Source organism: Rhamphochromis longiceps, linkage group LG6 (genome assembly GCF_057381845.1).
Source record: "Rhamphochromis longiceps isolate RC_006_pf linkage group LG6, R_longiceps_female_GT1.1, whole genome shotgun sequence".
Lineage (NCBI taxonomy): Eukaryota > Metazoa > Chordata > Actinopteri > Cichliformes > Cichlidae > Rhamphochromis > Rhamphochromis longiceps.
In genome coordinates, this window is record NC_140562.1 from 28,263,355 (window position 1) to 28,284,066 (window position 20,712).

Genomic DNA, 20,712 nt, shown 5'->3' on the forward strand with positions numbered 1-20,712 from the left:
GACACAATGATGGAGTGGTTAGCACTGTCACCTCAGCCAGGTTGGAAACTCAAATAATGGCTTTCATGAAATTGTGTGGGGTTTGCAAGCTCTCCCTGTGTCAGCGTGGATGATAATGTGCTTGAAGTGAACGGGATGGGTTTAAATACCTGGGATAAATGATTCAAGGCAATGGACAGTGTATAACAGAGGTGAAGAAGAAAGTGCAGGCAGGATGGAGATTGTGATTGTATGGGTGATTTGTAACAAACCAAGAGGAGCATAAGTGAAAGGGAAGGTTTACAAGGTGATAGTGAGACCTTCTATGGTTTATGGTTTGTAGACTGTGGCACAGAAAGAAAATCAGGAGGGTGAGCAGACACGGCAGAATTGATCATTGGGACAGCTCAGTTTGAGTGGGTTGGAGACACAGTTAGAGAAAAGGCTCAGATTGTTTCCACATGTGCAGAGGAGGGATAGTGGATGTAAAATATGGAGCTGCGAGGCGAAAGTAAAGGAGGAAGACCACAGAGAAAGTTCGTGGATGTAATGAAGGAGGACATGCAGAGGGCTGGTGTGACAGAGAAGACTGCTATAGATAGGGAGGCAGATGATCTGCTGTGGTGAACCCTAAAGGGAGCAGCTGAATAAGAAAGAAAGAAACAGCGAAATAAATGCACAGAACATAGCACTGTATGAAAGTTATATATGAGTGAATGACCTTATGGTACTGTTGGATTAAAAAAAATACTTTATTAAGTTTTAGCAAGTAACAAAGAGTCTGACACACATCCAAAAGAATGACCAGCCCACCCAACATCCCACTGCAGTCCTATTACATAGTTAACAAATTCACAAACATAAATAAATAAATAAGTTAACTTGTCATCAACAGCCATCAAGCTAACAATCAGAGATTCTGGGATATTACCGAGTACTCCAGAAGCAAGTATTTAAAGCCAGAAGGTGGATAGTGTAGACAGAGTGACCAGACCCTCAAAAACAATTTGTCATGACTCTTTATAGTCGCTTGTAGTCTTTCATGTGGAAGAGCATTAAAGATTTCCCAGTTCCCAATGGTAACACTAGAACCTTTAATCCAGTTGAGTGAAATACACTTTCTGGCAATTACAGGGAGAGCAGAATTATTAGGCAAATGAGTATTTTGTCCACATCATCCTCTTCATGCATGTTGTCTTACTCCAAGCTGTATAGGCTCGAAAGCCTACTACCAATTAAGCATATTAGGTGATGTGCATCTCTGTAATGAGAAGGGGTGTGGTCTAATGACATCAACACCCTATATCAGGTGTGCATAATTATTAGGCAACATCCTTTCCTTTGGCAAAATGGGTGAAAAGAAGGACTTGACAGGCTCAGAAAAGTCAAAAATAGTGAGATATCTTGCAGAGGGATGCAGCAGTCTCAAAATTGCAAAGCTTCTGAAGCGTGATCATTGAACAATCAAGCGTTTCATTCAAAATAGTCAACAGGGTCGCAAGAAGCGTGTGGAAAAACCAAGGCGCAAAATAACTGCCCATGAACTGAGAAAAGTCAAGCGTGCAGCTGCCAAGATGCCACTTGCCACCAGTTTGGCCATATTTCAGAGCTGCAACATCACTGGAGTGCCCAAAAGCACAAGGTGTGCAATACTCAGAGACATGGCCAAGGTAAGAAAGGCTGAAAGACGACCACCACTGAACAAGACACACAAGCTGAAACGTCAAGACTGGGCCAAGAAATATCTCAAGACTGGTTTTTCTAAGGTTTTATGGACTGATGAAATGAGAGTGAGTCTTGATGGGCCAGATGGATGGGCCCGTGGCTGGATTGGTAAAGGGCAGAGAGCTCCAGTCCGACTCAGACGCCAGCAAGGTGGAGGTGGAGTACTGGTTTGGGCTGGTATCATCAAAGATGAGCTTGTGGGGCCTTTTCGGGTTGAGGATGGAGTCAAGCTCAACTCCCAGTCCTACTGCCAGTTTCTGGAAGACACCTTCTTCAAGCAGTGGTACAGGAAGAAGTCTGCATCCTTCAAGAAAAACATGATTTTCATGCAGGACAATGCTCCATCACACGCGTCCAAGTACGCCACAGCGTGGCTGGCAAGAAAGGGTATAAAAGAAGAAAAACTAATGACATGGCCTCCTTGTTCACCTGATCTGAACCCCATTGAGAACCTGTGGTCCATCATCAAATGTGAGATTTACAGGGAGGGAAAACAGTACACCTCTCTGAACAGTGTCTGGGAGGCTGTGGTTGCTGCTGCACGCAATGTTGATGGTGAACAGATCAAAACACTGACAGAATCCATGGATGGCAGGCTTTTGAGTGTCCTTGCAAAGAAAGGTGGCTATATTGGTCGCTGATTTTTTGTTTTGTTTTTGAATGTCAGAAATGTATATTTGTGAATGTGGAGATGTTATATTGGTGTCACTGGTAAAAATAAATAATTGAAATGGGTATATATTTGTTTTTTGTTAAGTTGCCTAATAATTATGCACAGTAATAGTCACCTGCACACACAGATATCCCCCTAAAATGGCTAAAACTAAAAACTACTTCCAAAAACATGCAGCTTTGATATTAATGAGTTTTTTGGGTTCATTGAGAACATGGTTGTTGTTCAATAATAAAATTATTCCTCAAAAATACAACTTGCCTAATAATTATGCACTCCCTGTAGAAGAAGCTTCTCCAGAAATCTGTAGTGTGCTAGGTGCAACTCGCTAGAGGGTAGACCTAAGAGGAAAACACCAGGATCTTTAAAAAAAATAATAATAAAGAAGCTTATTTTAAACATTCCACTAATTTCCTTAGACATAACTTTCCAGAACCTGGAAATCAATTTAGACTCTTGTGCAAAACATCAGCGGTGATATGCAATCTGTGAACACTATTATACTGAGTCTCTTGCATATGAAGGTAGATTTGATCAGGGTTATAGCTTCCTGCCAGTCATCCTCTATTTATTCTGTGCCTAAATCCTTCCCCCACGTATGAGCAATATTTACAGCTCACATCAGAGGAACAGAGAAGGAAGTAGACTAGTGCAGCGGTCCCCAACCCCCGGGCCTCGGACCGGTATCGGTCCGTGAGTCGTTTGGTACCGGCCAACAAGAGTAGAGGCTCCGGTGTGAAATGTATGGTTCTCAGGGTTTTTATCGGTTTTCAGCGTTATTTTGTTATCGTTTTTATCATTAACTTGGTTTTCCTGGGTCTTTTCACGTGTGTTATGAATAAATCTTCTTTTTTTCGGTACCGGTACTAGTTTTATTTTGTTGTATTTATCCGCGACACCTTAAAGGCCGATATTGTCTGGCATAAACCGGTCCGTGGTGCAAAAAATGTTGAGGGCCGCTGGACTAGTGAAATAAAATGTCTCCCAGTTTGGTGATATTGTTCAATTTATGGTGTGACACTTTTATATGATTTGTACTGTCTTGATAGCATCTTGTCCATAAAGACAGTAACCAGTATAGTGTAGATATCTATCACTGCAAACACATGAAATTGATGTAGAATTCCAGATTATGCCTCATAAAAAGAATCTCTAAAGCCTAAAAGCACCTTTAGAAAAAGTTAGGGGGAACCTCGACACAAAATACGGACAACGTCATGGCCGTGAATGCCTGCGATTGAATGTCGATAAAAGGGGAACCCCTTGTCATCAGGAGGGCTGTCTTTAACCTGCTTCTACACCCCTGTGGCGACCGTCCAATGTCACATTCACAGTTAATACCGTGCAACCCAAATTACAGCCAGTAGAGATATTATTAGTTTATCTAAATATATTATTTAAATATTGCTATTGAGGTGCTTTTAAAACGCGAGTAAACTGTGTATCTATTTTTATATATCACTATTATCCAGACTGGCGTCAGCCATTTTTAAACATTTTAAATGCCTTAATTTTTAATCGCTACCTCGGTCGCTCGGACAGTGGAGTAGTTTGTGTGGAAAAGCCACATAAAAAAACGCGGAGTCATTTCCCCTTTCGAAGATCACTCAGCGATTCCCTCAGTTTTCCCTCGGCTACTGTACTTGCAAAATAGTGCGCCCTGCTGTCTCTATTGCGCATGACTGTACGTCGTAATATGAAGTAGGCCTCCTGTTTTTCTCCCCAACCCGAAGTCCTCCTGGCCCCCACCACCTCGCTGCAACGCTCACAAGTAAGCAAAACACGGAGGCTGCTCTCGATTATTCGTCAAGGTAAGGGTTTTTAATGCATACGCGAAGCTGGTGGCGGTTACCGATCGTGAAATAGCACGGCAGCCGTGGTTTGTAGACGGTGTTTTCGGCGTGCGGAAGCGGTCGGACTGCAGAGCAGGCTTCGGGACTGTTTCCGCACGCTTGAGGGAGAGCAAGGCCCAGTGACCCACATTTGGAGCAGCCAGTGTCTATGTGTAAGAGTGGGCGAGCGCGTGCGCGTATCCTTGCCAGTGTGTGTGTGTGAGCCCGCGCGCGTGTGCCCGGGAACAGTGTATGTATGTGTGTATGTACATCTGCCGCGAAAATGTTTCCACCGTCGTTGGTTTTATAGATGTGTCTCCGCGGTGGATAGGCATGTTTTTGTCGGCTTACGCGAGGACCTTGCCCCGCGCGGATGTTCATGCGCGGCGTTTGAGGACCCGACGGTAATATTTTAGATTATTTCATCTTCAGTGTCAGTTGTTGCGTGACAGCTTCGGGCTCGGCGCCAGCTTGCTATGATAGACATATTTTTCCTCTTGTTTATTTTTGACAAATGTGAAATGCTTTACCCGTGAGTGTCATTCAGTGTTTTCGGAGTGTGAGCATGAGGAAACTGGGGCAGTAAGAGCATTAAATCTCTGAGTTAAATTGGCAGTTTTCGGTAGCAAGCTTAGTTAGCCTGCTAGCTAGCTATATGGGTTGCTCTCTTTTAGGTTGTATAACTAACACCTGTGGCATTAAATTGTATATGTTAAACGCTAGATTGCCTTATCTTATGGCTCGTTGCTGTTTTGGGAGACGGAAAAACATTCGGTCATGTTGCTCATATGAGAGTTAATTCATTGGGAATGGTTTACAACGTCTTCGTCCAATGAAGAAGCTCAGTTTAACGAGGCTTCACTTATTGGCCATGAAGAGAACACCAAGTGCAGGTCAGCATCCCGAAATATAGCCTTGGGACCACCAGTGTGATCTCCTTATGATGGTTTTATACACATGAGGGAGATATGAGAGGGCATCTCCTCTAGTATGCTGTCCACAGTTGTTAGTGTAGTCTTCGTGACCTCTCTGCCCACACTTATATACAGCAAAATCCTCTTAGAAGGCGTTGATTAAGTGGTGGTCTGTTGTCCCTGTGCCGGTGGGACTACTTGACGAGTTTGGAAGCGACTCCTATAGACTAATCTTTTAAGCCTTTAGCAAATGCTGAAATTGATTATTCGACTCTTGTGCATGAGTTTGCTTGTTGAAAAAAGCACTAACACTCACAAGTTATTGCTGTTCAGTTGTGGTGCTGGTTGGTGTTAATGTAAAGAGTAAATCTTTAGACTGTTGTTTTTAATAAAAAAAAGAAAACGCACACTGAGCATTGATGCGAAGACTAGATTGGTCATAACAGTTTGAGAATCAAAACAACAGAACTGTTGATTAACAGGAAAACAATCAGCAACTACTCTAAGTCATCACCAGTCATTTTTCATGGCAAAATGCCAAGGTTATATTGGGTCCAGCACCTCAATTGTGATCATATATCTCTGTAAAATGATTGGACTGTTGCTGAGATAATGGGGTATTTGTTGTTAATTTTTTTATATGAAAGTAGTATTAAATCCCTTTTACTTTTAACCGTTTCTTAGACAGAGCATACTTGTTTTTGGCGTTTTAGTGGTATGACAAATCTATGTGTAAAAGCTGATTACTTGCAGCTCAGGTTTCCTGTTTTGTACTTTGCAGCAACTAACATCTGCATTTTTCGGGTGACTTCTAGAATTTCTGTGCATGGTAAACAGTGGGTGTATGTTTGTGTTGCAGGTGAGGTGTGGTTTGCACACACAAGATTTGTCAGCAACTCAAAGGCTGCGATCTCAAACAGCTAATTATACCAACAAGTGACATTCCAGAATGTAAGTTACATGATGTAAAACTATTGTAAGTGCAGAAGTAAATTTCATTTCAGGGTATTTTTTTTGTATTGATTTATGTTATTCACACTTTGAAGATGCTGCCGCATGTTATACTGTAATTTAATAATCTTAATTCATAAAATACATTTATGTCCATAATGTATATTGTACCAAAATTAAAAGGAAGAAACTGATTTTAAAGGGGGAAAAAAGAATAAATAAAAATAAATCTTGGTTTAAGAAATGGCAGACAGTGCACTAGGAGATGGTTATTATGTTTCCAAACTCTCTGGTTGGTCTCCCCATGACCATTAGTTTCTGCTCTGATTTCTCCAGCAGGTTTGCTTGACCACCATGTCCTTCCTGTGGCCTGGTGCCCTCTCATGACCCCAATGACATCAGCTCCACTTTTGACCCCAAACCCCTTCTACAACCCCCGGAAAAATACGTTAACTGAGCACGTGCATAGGCTGCAGTGAGGTGAGAAGTTAATACACAGACACACAGATTTAATCTGGTGCATGGAAAAGTGTTTATTAAATGTCAGAAATTTTTATTATTTAGTGTGTGCATGCATGTATGGAGATGTAGCTGTGTTTTTTAAAAAGAAAGGAACTAGTTAAGAGAAAAGATGATCTGCAAATGTTATGGTTAGAAAAGGGACTACCCTTTCAGGCTTTCACTTCAAAGCCCCATTTAGTGCCTTCATATACAATATGAAAAATAACTAGGAGTTAAACTAATAAACTACCTGCTCTTTTTGTCTCAACAGGTGGTCTTCCAAATGCCTACCTCACGCCTAAAGAACAAATCACTGCAGCCACAGCCCTGATTAGCAGCCACCATGACATCAAGCATGGGGTATAATGCTGCACACAACACCTCAAAATGTTGTGTCTGCTGTATACAGAATATGTTCATAGTCACATGTACAAAATCACAAAATATATGTATGTAACATCTGGCTCAAAAATTAAAACTCATTATTTTAACTCTTTATATTTCTTTACTTTTGAAAGAATATTTTTTCATTTAAAGAAAGAAAGTTATGGATAGCATCTATGAGTCCCCATCAAATGATTTTTTTTTGACCTATATTAATTGAAACGTAGTACACAAATGCGCTTAATCTTCTTGGCAAACAAAACGCATTCCTTCTACTGCTCTCTCTCTCTCTTTCTCTCTCGCTCTCTCTCTCTCTCTCACCCGTTTTCTGTGTGACCCAAAAATAAACCTGCTGCTGGCATGTACAATAGGAATTCTCTCATTAGCCAACATCAGTCATTGGTTATTATTAACAATGCATACCTGCCTTCAAGGCCACCGCACATGCAGGAAAACGTAAACAAGTAAGTCTTGAAAGCTGTGAATGGCTGTAAATATGTTTGCTTTCTTCCTTCTTTAGGGATGATTGTAGCATCTTTGATGGGTTGATGGAAGAAGATGAAAAGGACAAAGCAAAACGGTAAGATAAACATGCTGGAGAGGAGATTAGTCTAGTATGGACTTAAAAAAGTCATAGAATATTGATTAAACATGAGTTAGTACATTTTTGTTAATACACAGTGTCAGAGCTGACTTTGTCCTAATGCCATTCACACAACAGTCATTCTGCCTTGACTTTCACATAACCAGGGTCACTTATGATAAAGTTACATTACTGTTTTTTTTAAAGGTTGTGTTTTTAAAGCCCAGTCAAAACACTGGATGAAAACAGAACCAAATAAAATGTCTTAAACCTTCTATTTCAAAACTATTTTTGCTTGCAGCGTGTCCCGTAACAAGTCTGAGAAGAGACGGCGAGACCAGTTCAATGTCCTCATCAAGGAACTCGGCACAATGTTGCCTGGCAACACTAGAAAGATGGACAAGTCCACCATCCTGCAGAAAAGCATCGACTTCCTGTGTAAACACAAAGGTCAGAGCTTTCTGCCGTGCTCGTCTCACTTCCTGTTTTTGCTAAACACCTCACAGGGTGGATGTTTTTTGTATATTTAGCTTGATCATTCCGATTTAGCCACACTTATCAGGGTTTGCTTACCTTCATCACTAGAAAGCGAAAGTATGTTTTTATTGCCTTTTTATGAGACATTGGTGCTGTAATTTTACATTACAAAATGGTAACTATTTGAACCAGTTGTGTATTTTTGACCTAACAAGTTATTCTTAAAGTAAATCTACCTTTATGTCTTTTAATAATTATAAGGGTTTCAGCAGTTTTAACTTTTTATGAATACTGATATTGTGTTTATGTTAAATTATTTCATCACTGTTTATAGGTCAATGATCCTTTTGTTTTTATCTAGTGTCATTGACTTGCAAGATAATAAAATACCAGCTTCCGCCTAGTATGTTTTTAACTGTCTTGTTTTCATACTGGACATAGCAGTCTCAAAACATTTTTCCACCCAGTTGTTTACTGTTAACTTTATGCTGTTTTTGTTGTCTTTTTACATGCCCTCACCTCTCGTGCTCTTATTCTTCCTCGACGTTTTCCACTATGTCTGTATTAAGTTCTGACTGAATTCTCTGTCCTTCACCAGAGATTGCAGCTCAGTCTGAGTCGAGTGAGATCAGGCAAGACTGGAAGCCTCCATTTCTTAGCAATGAGGAATTCACCCAGCTCATGCTGGAGGTCAGAAATCTTAGGTTTCGTTCTGTAATCTTGTTTGTTGTGTAAAAACACAGGCACTTGACCCACAGTTGTATTAATGCAGTGGTCAGTGTCACCTCATTTTGTACAGTATAGTTATATCTGAAGTTAAATTTACAATTTTAAGTTTGTCCTTATGGGATTTGACACTGTTTTTTTTTTTTTTTTTTTTTAACAGGCTCTTGATGGGTTCTTTATAGCAATAATGACTGATGGCAACATCCTCTATGTGTCTGAGAGTGTCACTTCACTACTAGAACACCTCCCGGTAAATCACCTCCCCCTGCAACCGTGTCTGTATTAGTCATACACTTTATTATAACAAAAGCTTTCATAGGATCTTTTGTGTGGTTCAGATTAAACATGTCAGGCTGACCAGTGTGTATTGAAAAGGGCTTGTCTTCATTTGTATTCCTCTTGAATGTGTGTGTGTGCCTGTGTGTGGGTGTTTTATCAGGCGGATTTGGTGGACCAGAACCTGTTAAACTTCCTGCCGGTTGGGGAACACTCCGAAGTGTACAAGGCTCTGTCCACACACCCCTCTGAGCTAGAGAACCTTAGCACTGATTACCTAAAGTGTGAGTAACACACCGTCATCTTGTACCATAAAACCTGCTTATTTGAAATGATATGGTTTACAATTTTTTTTTTTTTTTTTTTTTGTATGTCTGATGATTAAACAGGATTATTTATTATTATCAGATTAAAAATGCTCACAAGTAAAAGTATTTCTCAAATAAATTGATAAATAAATAATGTTAAAAAGGATTCAAATTTCAAAAACGTCACCATAGTGTGAACACACGGCTTGTCAGAGTGAAGCTGCTGGACTGGACATGACCTTTGTGGAGCACATGAACAGCATGTTTTTACAAGCAGTTGTATTTTTTTTCCTTGGTAATTATAATCTCTTTTTCTTTTTTGTCTCCAGCTAAGAATCACATGGAGTTCTGCTGTCATATGCTGCGAGGGGCCATTGACCCCAAAGAATCCCCTGTTTATGAATATGTTAAGTTCATCGGCAACTTCAAGTCTCTCAATAACGGTATGTCCCTCGCACTGCATGTGAGGAATTTCAGAAGATGTTTTTTTTTTTTTAAATACTATTTTCCAAACAAGCTTGCATGTATAGATACAAACTAGCATTAAACTTGTGTGTTAAACCCATTAAATGTTAAAGTCAAAAAGTGGAAAATAAGCATAATTTTAAGATATCATTTACTAGCCTAGAAAGATATTATTCTGTGTACTGCTCTGTGAACCACATTTTATATTCTTTGACATGCTGAGTAAGTAACACTGTTGTGCAGTTCCCAATGTGACTAGGAACGGTCTGGCAGGGGTGTTACAGCGGTCGCTACAACCTGCCTTTGATGACCAGGTGTGCTTTGTAGCCACGGTCCGGCTAGCTAAGCCTCAGTTTATCAAGGTATTATTCAGACATGAACTGACTTTACTCATTAGACTGTCAAGTATTTATTTGTCAATTAGCTATTAATTATCTCTCAAAACATCTAATTTTCACAATTTTATTTTCATAGGAAATGTGTACGGTGGAGGAGCCCAATGAAGAGTTCACATCAAGACACAGTCTAGAATGGAAATTCCTCTTTTTAGACCATCGGTAGGCAGATCTAGTTCTTCTCCTGTATACTCAATCACAACGGGTTGTTGGGTGGTTGAGTTGCACCCACATGGCTGCTGTCTTATATAGATGGCTGAAACACACATTCACACACGTTATGATTGGTCAGTTTAGCAAATGTGAGACTTTATTCATGCATCTAACCTCTTAAGTTCTGTCTTCATTCATTATTGACAAATTTAAATGTGAACTAGAGGATAGTACGGTCTTTTTCCAGGTCATAGTTCAAATATGTTTCATTTCAGTTCTTCACAAACTGTGTTCTTGTTCTTCAATTTATTTCTCCATTGAGATTTTCCTCCACACTTCTAGTTTCACTTTTCAGGACACCAGAAGTTAAGAAATCATAGAAAATAAATAAACAAATCATAAATAAAATAAATGAGGGCGGCACGGTGGTTAGCAGCGTTGCTGCACAGCAAGAAGGTCCTGAGTTCAATTCCACCATCAGGCCGGGGTCTTTCTGTGTGGAGTTTGCATGTCCTCCTCGTGTTTGCGTGGGTTCTCTCCGGGTACTCTGGCTTCCTCCCACAGTCCAAAAACATGCAGTTAGTGGGGATAGGTTAATTGGTCAATCTAAATTGCCCATAGGTGTGAATCTGTGAGTGAATGTGAATGCGACTGGTTGTCTGTGTCTCTATGTGTTAGCCCTGCGACAGACTGGCGACCTGTCCAGGGTGTACCCCGCCTCTTGCCCTATGAAAGCTGGGATAGGCTCCAGCACCCTCCGCGACCCTGGAAAGGATAAGCGGAAGCGAATGGATGGATAAATAAAATAAATAAATGTACATGAAAATAAAGCATTTCTCTAGAAAAAGTATCCGTTCAGCAATTTTACATCAGAGTAAGAAAATTCTTTTACCTTTTACAGAGCGCCACCAATTATAGGCTACCTGCCTTTTGAGGTTTTGGGGACATCAGGGTACGACTATTACCATGTGGACGACCTGGAGACGCTAGCGAAATGTCACGAACACTGTGAGCACTTACTTTAAGTCAAACTAGCAAAAATCTTTTGTAAAAGCCTTTTTCTGAGTGTTTTTGGTAACATCTTTGGCTGTTTCTGCCCCGCTTCTGTTCAGTAATGCAATATGGTAAAGGGAAGTCATGCTACTACCGTTTCCTGACGAAAGGTCAACAGTGGATCTGGCTGCAGACACACTACTACATCACCTACCATCAATGGAACTCTCGACCTGAGTTTATTGTCTGCACGCACACAGTAGTCAGGTACAAGTATGTTTATTTTATTCCCCTTTTCCAGAAGATTGCTGATCACTGGACTTTTTCAGGAACGATGTTGAGTTTGTGTTAACAAAAGACTCTTTATGTCTCTATTTTTATAATGTTTTTATTGGTCAACCATCTTCTCAAACCCCCCCCCCTTTTTTTTTTTTTTTTGTTTGTTTTTGTTTTTGGTCTAAAATGCAGCTATGCAGAGGTGAGGGCAGAACAGCGCAGAGAGCTCGGCATCGAGGAGGCAAATCCAGAAGTCACTGCAGATAAGGTGAGAAATAAATAAAACATGTAGCACGGTCCTTATAATTACAAACATGTCAAGCACAGGAGTAAAATTGAGTCTAAAAACAATGTTGTGGTAGAAGTTGTTGCGTAAGACTAACTGAAACAGATGAAAGCAAAAATACCAGAAATATATTACATGTTGAAGTACAATATTCAGCTTCATTAGGAGCTGTTACAATGTTAGATTATGAAATTTATGCTTCAGATTTTCTGCTGGTACCTCAATTACCTTTTAGGCCTGTAATTTCCACTTGTATGCACTCCATTAGATACAATGGATAGGCTTTCTTGTTTTTTAAATCTTTGGTATTTTCTTATTTTTCCAGAGTCAAGACTCTGGCTCAGAGTCACAGCTCAATACGTCCAGCCTGAAGGAGGCACTGGAGCGATTTGACCACAGTAGAACACCTTCGACTTCCTCGCGGAGTTCCCGCAAGTCCTCATCGCATGTGTCTGACAACACCTGCACTTGTAAGGACACCCACAGTTGCACAAGTAATGTGACATACACTGACATACTGTTAAGGGGAGGTGGTGACATATCCTCTCTGTATTAAAATTCAGTGGCTAACTCCTGTAGTAAAATGATATCATCTAAAAATAACCATTGACCACCAATTACTTTCTCTGCAGCGACAGCTCCCAAGTTACACATGGACACGGCCACGCCCCCTCGGCAATCATTAGCATCTACCATGGAGATGACATCACAGCGCCGGTCATCTATCAGCAGCCAGGTGAGACAGGACACAGCTGGCTAATGCATAGAAAATCCTTACAAAACTACTTCTGGCCATAACTAACACAGAAATTGGTCAAGAAAACACTGTTTTCTTTTTTGTTTTATGGATTGGCATATCTGGTTCCTGGTGGAACTTTTGTGCTTGACTATTTCCTGAAACTTTCTTACGTAATCTGAGCACTAAGCGCAGACAAACGCTTCCGACTTCAAGAACAGTGTTAATTCTGCTGACTAATAAATAATAAGTAAAGTGCTATACAAATGCAGGCCATTTACTATTTTAATAATTTTCATCATAGTTTTTGTCAACAACCTGTTTCTCCCTGACGAAAACAAAATCACTAAAATAAAAACGAATGCATGAGGATAAAAACTGCGATGAAATCTACGGACACTTGTACCAACGAATAAAAACAAGATGAAAATGTTCTGAGAGGCGGTGCGAGTTTTGGAAGTGATCCTGTCAGTATTCTCTGTGTACATCAAGGTTGGATGCACAGAATTTGATCTGCCCTCAGCAAACAGGGTGTGGAGGAAGCTCCCATGCCTCTGTTTCTCATGAAAACATGACAAAATTTAGAGCAGACATATGGACATATTTCGCTTTTTAAGTCTGGGAAAATAAGATGCTTTGCAAACCTTGTGGAGTAAAAACACAAACTTTTACACTTTATATTTTAGGCAAATAAATCAACTTCACATTTAGGTTTTGATAATCTTGTGATATGTAGTTGACCCTAAACTTAGATCCCTAAATTATAACTAAAACTAAATGACTCTTCAGGCAAAAATTCAAAAAAAAATTGCTGTCACAAAAACACTTGTTAAAGACAGAGAGCTAAACCAGAGTTACAGTGAAGGCCTGAAAGAGCATCACTGGGGAAATTATAAAGCATCTTTTCAGCTGCTTAAAGTCTGGGCTGTACATAAAACCTGTACGCGAGTTTAAATTTCCATTATATCACATTATGTTGAATGTGACCTGATTTTACCACCATAATTTTCAATACATGTAATCAAATTTCTCAGCTACAGTTTTGATTTCAAACTTCAATGGAGAGCAACGGGCAAGGTTAATATGCTGATGAGGTTTCAGTAGGCCAGCGGTTAGCATCAAGACAGTACTGCAGTGTTAGCTGGGATGGTGAGAGGTTCATTGTTTTGCATCTTCACTTCAACAATCTTTCAATCAAAAATACATAATTACCATAAAATCTGTGTTTTTCAACTTACGTACTAAAGTTGTTGTGCTTTGAATGGGCGTTAAGCGGCGTCAAAACTCAGAGATGTGCGTCGCACTGTTGCCTCACAGCAAGAAAGTTCCTGGTTTAAACCTCAGCTAGGGACTTTCTGTGTGGAGTGTGCATATTTTCTCTGTTCCTGTGTGGGTTTCCTCCGGGTAGTCTGGCTTCCTCTCACAGTCCAAAAACATGAATACTAGGTTAACTGTTATTCTAAATTTTCCTGTGTAGATGTATGTATCTGTAAAATTAGAAAAACACTATATAAATGCAAGTGTATTTCAGTTTTAAGTCTTGAACATGTGCATATAAAGTGGTGTAATACAATGAAAAATTCATGCCTGTAATCATAGTTTTTGTTTTCATTATATTTGCAGTCTATGAGCTCTCAGACTACAGGGCAGAGTGTAGCTCCTGGTATGATCAATCAGCAACAGCAACAACAACAACAACAACAACAGCAACAGCAGCAGCAACAACAACAACAACAGCAGCTCCAGACAAATGTGCAGGTGAGACATAATTATGTGGAGAAGAGCTCAAATGGTTTGTTGACAACAGGTTAATTGGTGACAAACGTTTTTTTTCAAATGCTTGTATAATGTGGACTCTGAGGTCTTGGACCTTGTGGCATTTAATTAACTGTGCAACCCAACTATGGAGTTCGATTAGCCAGTGTATCCTAATTGCATACACATTGCACAGCTTGTTCTTTTTCTCTCCGTCTGCAGCCAGTGATGGAGTTCTCAGCGCAGGTGAATGCCATGCAGCACTTAAAGGAGCAGCTGGAGCAGAGGACCAGAATGATCCAGGCTAACATTCAGCGGCAGCAGGAGGAGCTCAGACACATCCAGGAGCAGCTGCAGAGAGTCCAGGGGCAGGGTATACAGGTAGGCTGTAGATGCGTATGCAAGATTACTTTTAGGTCAGCACTGCTTTATGACATAAAAGCCTTTTCTTACAGTAGGTGTGTTTAAATCCACTTTACTCAGTGTCTATTTATATCTCTAGTGTAACTTACCTTGTGTCATCCTCTATTACTTTGCTTTATTTCTCTCTATTCATAACTCTTTCTCTGTCTTCATGTCGAAGTTAACATCTGTATATTGAGAAAATGGTGTGTATGACTGCACCTAGTGTTTACAGCAAAATAAAATTAATTATAAAAATAAACCAACAGGGTGGATTCTGTTCACAGGATACAGATAGAGCCAAGAAGTAGTGTTGATGTAATATTTTCCACATGTGGAAAAAAAAAAATCACTTAATCGAACAAGAAATGTGACCTCTGTTCAGACCAAGTAGGTGAATTGTCCTGTACCTGGTTTTGCTTGACCTAGATCAGGACTGGAATCCTGCATGCATTATATATTTCTTCTATTCATAGAAAACAGTAAACTGCCATCTCCTGATTGTGTAAAGATAATTTATTTCTGTTGATTATTCTGTTGTCACGCACAGATCTGGTAAAAGTAACACGCACACATTGTAAATCTCCTTACTATCTGAATGTGGCCTGACGTTTCATGTGTCCATTCTAACAGATGTTGCTGCAGCAGCAGGGTGGACCCATGAATGTACAGCTTCCTCAAGTAGGATCAGTCCAGCAGACAACTACGTTGACCAATCAGGTCCAGCAAACAACAATTAACCCCGTCCATTCGGGAACACAGCAGCTCACCATCCAGCAGCAGGCTCCTCCCACTCAACAGAGCTTACAACAGCAGACCAACACCCTTATGCAGGTGCGATACCGGCAGACACACGCAAGCAGACAGGCTATGGAAATACTATGAAAATGGTTTTGAAAGTTCAGATCAGATGAAAATGTTTGTCTGTTTCCTTTGCATGTCCATGATTTTGTCATTTCCTTTTAATCTCAGAAGTTGCCTGTGTGTGCATGTAGTCTTCTTTCAGCTTTCTCTGTGAACAATAATCTTACCTAAATTTGGGACAGTATTAGTCACTTTTATGCAGATATTACAGTGCTATGCTGTGAGGATAAAATGTTAAAATCTCATGCTGTTTGCATTTTTAATAATGTGACACTTTAGGGGTCACTCAGTGATAGTGGAGGCTTTCATTAAACCCCGCCTTTCCTCTGAATAGACACCGTTTAAATTTCCATGTTGTGAATTATTGATTATCTCATGCAATTTTGAAGTCAGCTCAAAATGGTGAGTGTGACAGCAGCAAGACATTTCACCGATTTCATTTTTGTGTCTCAAAGTTAGAAGACAGAAAACTTACGAAAAACCACTTTGACTTACATGCTGATTTATTTTGTGTTATGTGTAAATTTCACACATGACAGTGTAAAAGTGGGGAAAGTGAAACTGGAGAACGAATCCACAGAAAATCTTTAAATAATCTTGTTAATGCTTCGTTAATTTAAAAGACAATGTCATGGCCTTTGCTGTTGCTCCTCTGTAGCCCCAGCGTCAGACTCAGCAAGCTTCTCAGCCTCAGCCCCAACCTCAACCCCAGACCCAGGGCTCTGTATCTGCTCCTTTATACAACACAATGATGATTTCCCAGCCAGGACAGCCAAATGTGCTGCAGATCAGCACCAGCCTGCCGCAGAATAACACCCAGCAAGGCACAGCTGTGGCCACTTTCACCCAGGACCGACAGATCCGGTTAGTGCAGAACAATCGAACCTGATTCCCATTATAATGACAATCTGACAGTTTGTACATTTGAAAAGCTGATATTTACTATGATGGATAAATATATCTAGTTCTTTCTCCAGCTTCCCAGCAGGGCAGCAGCTTGTGACCAAGCTTGTGACAGCTCCAATGCATGCATGTGGTGCAGTCATGGTTCCCACTTCTATGTTTATGGGGCAGGTGGTTACCGCATACAACCCATTTGGGAGCCAGCAGGTAAACACAGTTTGAATGATGTCTGTTTCTTTTGTTTTGCCTCTCTCTGTCTAAGATCAAAACTATTTGGAGTGAAGCCCATTTAAATGATTATATCTGAGCCACTCAGGGCTGATAAACTGCTCCTGGCATAGTAAAATGTGTGTTCTTTAACGCTTGGTGTAATGATTCTGGCACAGTAGCTTTGAAAATGCTCGTTAGCAATAATTTTCTAGGTGTTTGTAACTGAAATGAAAAGGGGAGGGGGAAAAAAGACTAGTTAATGCAACAGTGTGGTTCTGGAAGTAGTTAACGAAGAGATTCAGGATGATAGAAAAAGTATTTTGGGTTTAAAAAAAAACAGCATAACCCTTTTAATAATTAAATGAAACCCAAAAGCACGCTTGAAAAATCAAAGACTTGCAGGTTGTTGGGTAATTACTTAAATAGTGAAAAAATGGCACACATCTTAATAATTGATAACGATAAAACTAAGAGTAGCTGCTCATTCACCCTGAAAGCAGTGAGTGAGTGAACTTTTTAATTCATTTTTATTCCTTTACCTCAACATATTCCCTTTGTTAACCCTCTGTACCACTTCAGCAAGGGGGGCAGACCCAAACGCTGACTCTGCAGCCGGCCCAAGCACCTCAAGGACAACCAGACGGCCAAAACCAGACAGCTGTAGTGGCACAAAGCAACCAGCAGGGGCAGCAGCAACAACAGCAATTCCTACAGGTATCACTAGAGGGCAGAAGATGTCATTGATTTAAAATATTGTAGAGGCATGGTATGATAGGATAGCATTCATGTTTAATTTTACTGTACAGATATTTCATTTTTATGATATTGCGAATAATTATGAAATTATATAAAGTGTGTCTTAAGTGTACGGAGTGTCATTTACACTTGAAAATGTTTAAGACTTTCAGTGACACTAGAGAATGAGCAGAGGGAGAAGAATTTCCTTCATTGTCTAATATCATTGCATTGTCTTGCTGCCAGGGCCCTCGTCTTCTCCACAACAACCAGTCTACGCAGCTGATCCTGCAGGCAGCTTTCCCACTCCAACAGCAGGGAACTTTCACCCAGGCAACACATCCACAGCAGCAACAGCAACTGCAGCAGCAACAACAACCGCAGCAACAGCAGCAACAACAATCTCACCACCAGAGGCACCAGCAGCAGCTTAAACCACAGCCCCAGAAACAGCAGAAAGCCCCGTCATCGCACAGGACTGACGCTGTCAGCAGCCAACAGCAGTGAAGCGAGGAGGGGAGTGTGTACAGCGAGAACATGTGGGGAATTGGAACTCTTAAGGGATTGTTGCATACGTTTGTTTTTTTTGTTTGTTTGTTTTTCCCCCCCGAAATCGTTCCTTCATCTGAAAGAAACAAATCATAGGAAAGAGGAAAATGAGTCCACAAGGAACTCACCAAAAGACTGTCACCATGGCAACAGGATGGATTCAAATCCCCATTTCCTCTCATGAGAAGCGGTGTTGTGAGGGAAGCTTCAGTTTCCGTGAAAACCTGAATTAATCACTTTATGGTCACTTTTTTTGTTTTTTGTTTTTTTTTCTGAGAAGCGTGTCAAAGCGAACTGGCCTTGTACAGATTTACTGTATGATACAAACAAAAACTTGTAAATATCCACCATAGCCTAACAGAAAACAGAAATGTAGTATTTTATATGATTGCATGGAAAAAATAACTGTGTAAGCTTTTATTAGTTGCTTTAAAAAAAAACAAAAAAAAAACAACATAACTTTTTACTTTGGTCAAGTGTGGTCAAAGATGGAGCACTGACTCCTCTTAGACCTCCCCGCCCTACCACCACCACCACCACCACCACCCCTCCCAGGAAAAAAAAAATTAAGTCCAGAACAAGGTTTTAAAGTTCTGAGTGTTTTAAAAAATGGCTGGGCTTGGGTGTTTTTTGTGGAAGTTGTTTTTTGAACACTGTGTCTCTGAGACAAAAAAAGGCTCTCTTTCTAATTACAGATCATGTTTGGCAAGAAACTAGATTACAGTTTAACTGTATTATTTACAGGATAATTACTGTACATATGACGGGTTTAGTGATTCCAAGTGCCAATAACATAGTCAAAAATTTTTTTTACTTTAAATTTCAAACAGACTATTCAAAGGCATATATTTTCCAACAAGATATTACCCCTATTAAAATTAATGCGTGTGTATATAGTAGGGATTATTTTTTAAAAGTTAAAGAGCCCTATATGTAACAAAACAGTATATCCTCAAGCTCCTCAACTTTAGCACTTAACGTGGTTGTGTACGATAAATCACTGTCGACCCTGTTGTTTGTAATCTGTTGTGTGATTCTTTGAGCTAATGAGTGTTTCTGAGAAAACAATCTTTGTGTGAATGAGTGAACAAGAGTGTCTGTGGCTGGTGTGTGTGTGTGTGTTGCCCCTTGTGTCTTACAATAATTGACTTAGTAAAGGGTTTGAAGTTGTTGGATGGTACTTGTATTCTCAGGAATGTGGAAAGTTTTTGCTTCTGCCTCAGTCTGGAACCAGACCAGAAGGATTAGACAGTGATGCTGCAAAGACCATAGGAAGAAGATTCATAAAGGAAGTGGTGACTGAATCAAATTTGCCCCAGATTTCTTTAGAGCCTTCGTTGTTTATTTATCAAAGCATATAAAAATATGCTGGTGGGTTTTTTTTGTTGTTTTTGTGGGGGTAGATGTTGAGACGCAGTAGAGCAGAATTGCAGAGAAATCCTTCTGTTGTCACTCTTATTGGAATACGCTAACCTCACGCTACCCAAGCATCTGAATTTCAGCTGACTATCTTAAGGTCTCCTGTATCATCAGTGTTTCGTCCTTCTTCCTAGGCCTCAGAAAACCTCATGCAGTCCAGTTCACTTGACTCTCGGTTCTCAAATAGCAGTCAAAAACCAGGACAGGGTCCCGCTCCACTTTAAATGGTTTGGGCTCAGCCTGTGTACTTCAGTGATTAAGCCATATCATACAGAAAAGCCTTGGTTTGGAGGAAGTGAAATGTTGGCAAAGGAGCATTTAGAATGTGTTTTGTCTCAGAGTGTAGTAAAAGTGTGCATGTGGGTTTGTGTGAATATAACATCTCCTGTCCTTGATCCTACTTCTTATATCACTTGGGGGTCAGTATTTCTTTCCCCTGGCGATAGCCAATCAGTTCTTGCGTTGCAGTATAAAGGAATTGTAATTTTCAAGGAACGTCTGCTCTCGTTGGGCGCAATATTGTGCGAGCCCGTGTGTGGGACGGCTCAACTTGAATATGTTTGTGTGAATGAGTCTGTGTGCATGTTAGCTGTCGCTTTATCCCAGTATATTTTCATGCACAGAAGTGTGACTGGAAAGTGGTTATTAGGCATTGCAGAGCACTGGTTACCTGCCAGGCTAAAGAAGATGGGTACTATTATTGTTCTGCAATAACAGACTGCTCACAGTGACTCTAGTACTATCTGACAAGTCTCAAATGTTAACCCTTGGACATAAGCTTAACTTAGACTAAATTGCTGTTAGCGGGGATAAAACCTCATTTCTTGTTTTCCCCCATACAAATAAGGAATAGTGGCGAGATTACACAGTGAGGGCTTTAATATTTGAATCAGGTCTTCCACTCGTCTCACATTAATTGTTTGTCCTGTATAGATTAGTGTGTTTGTGTGTGCGTGCGTGCGTTTTAAGGCATCTCTAAAGGGTAATGAAATGTTTATAGTTTGTGTCACTGATACCCAGCCCAAAGAATGTAATGGTGTTTTAAAGAGACTAATGGATGTTGTAACTGTGCGCCTGTTTGACAGGCTTTATGATGAAGGAAATGGAGGGGTGTGAATGAAACTCACAATTCACTGCAAGAATCCAGAACTTACAATCTGAATTTCAGTCTATCGTAAAAGAACCTCTGAATGTTTCACCATTACAGACTTTATTGGTTTGCAGCAATATGTTTCTGACAAC

General features: G+C 40.2%; 1 protein-coding gene across 6 annotated transcripts; it reads left to right on the plus strand.

The window, feature by feature from the left end:
• The first annotated feature begins 3,915 nt into the window (after positions 1 to 3,915).
• On the plus strand, positions 3,916 to 19,916 carry clockb (clock circadian regulator b). 6 transcript variants are annotated; one of them, XM_085410038.1, is made up of 24 exons: positions 3,916 to 4,188; positions 5,983 to 6,074; positions 6,411 to 6,554; positions 6,847 to 6,935; positions 7,480 to 7,539; positions 7,844 to 7,992; positions 8,618 to 8,709; positions 8,906 to 8,995; positions 9,185 to 9,305; positions 9,659 to 9,772; positions 10,038 to 10,156; positions 10,269 to 10,351; positions 11,244 to 11,350; positions 11,455 to 11,602; positions 11,804 to 11,879; positions 12,223 to 12,367; positions 12,530 to 12,633; positions 14,257 to 14,391; positions 14,611 to 14,769; positions 15,424 to 15,624; positions 16,313 to 16,518; positions 16,632 to 16,764; positions 17,347 to 17,481; positions 17,749 to 19,916. In XM_085410038.1, exons 4-24 carry the CDS (start codon positions 6,919 to 6,921, stop codon positions 18,007 to 18,009), a joined length of 2,655 nt encoding a protein of 884 aa, XP_085266164.1. In that variant the 5' UTR covers positions 3,916 to 4,188; positions 5,983 to 6,074; positions 6,411 to 6,554; positions 6,847 to 6,918; the 3' UTR covers positions 18,010 to 19,916. The 6 variants fall into 6 exon arrangements, with proteins under 6 accessions (XP_085266164.1, XP_085266167.1, XP_085266166.1 ...); XM_085410041.1 differs by having other exon boundaries at positions 6,414 to 6,554; XM_085410040.1 differs by having other exon boundaries at positions 3,916 to 4,148.
• Positions 19,917 to 20,712: the final 796 nt, after the last annotated feature.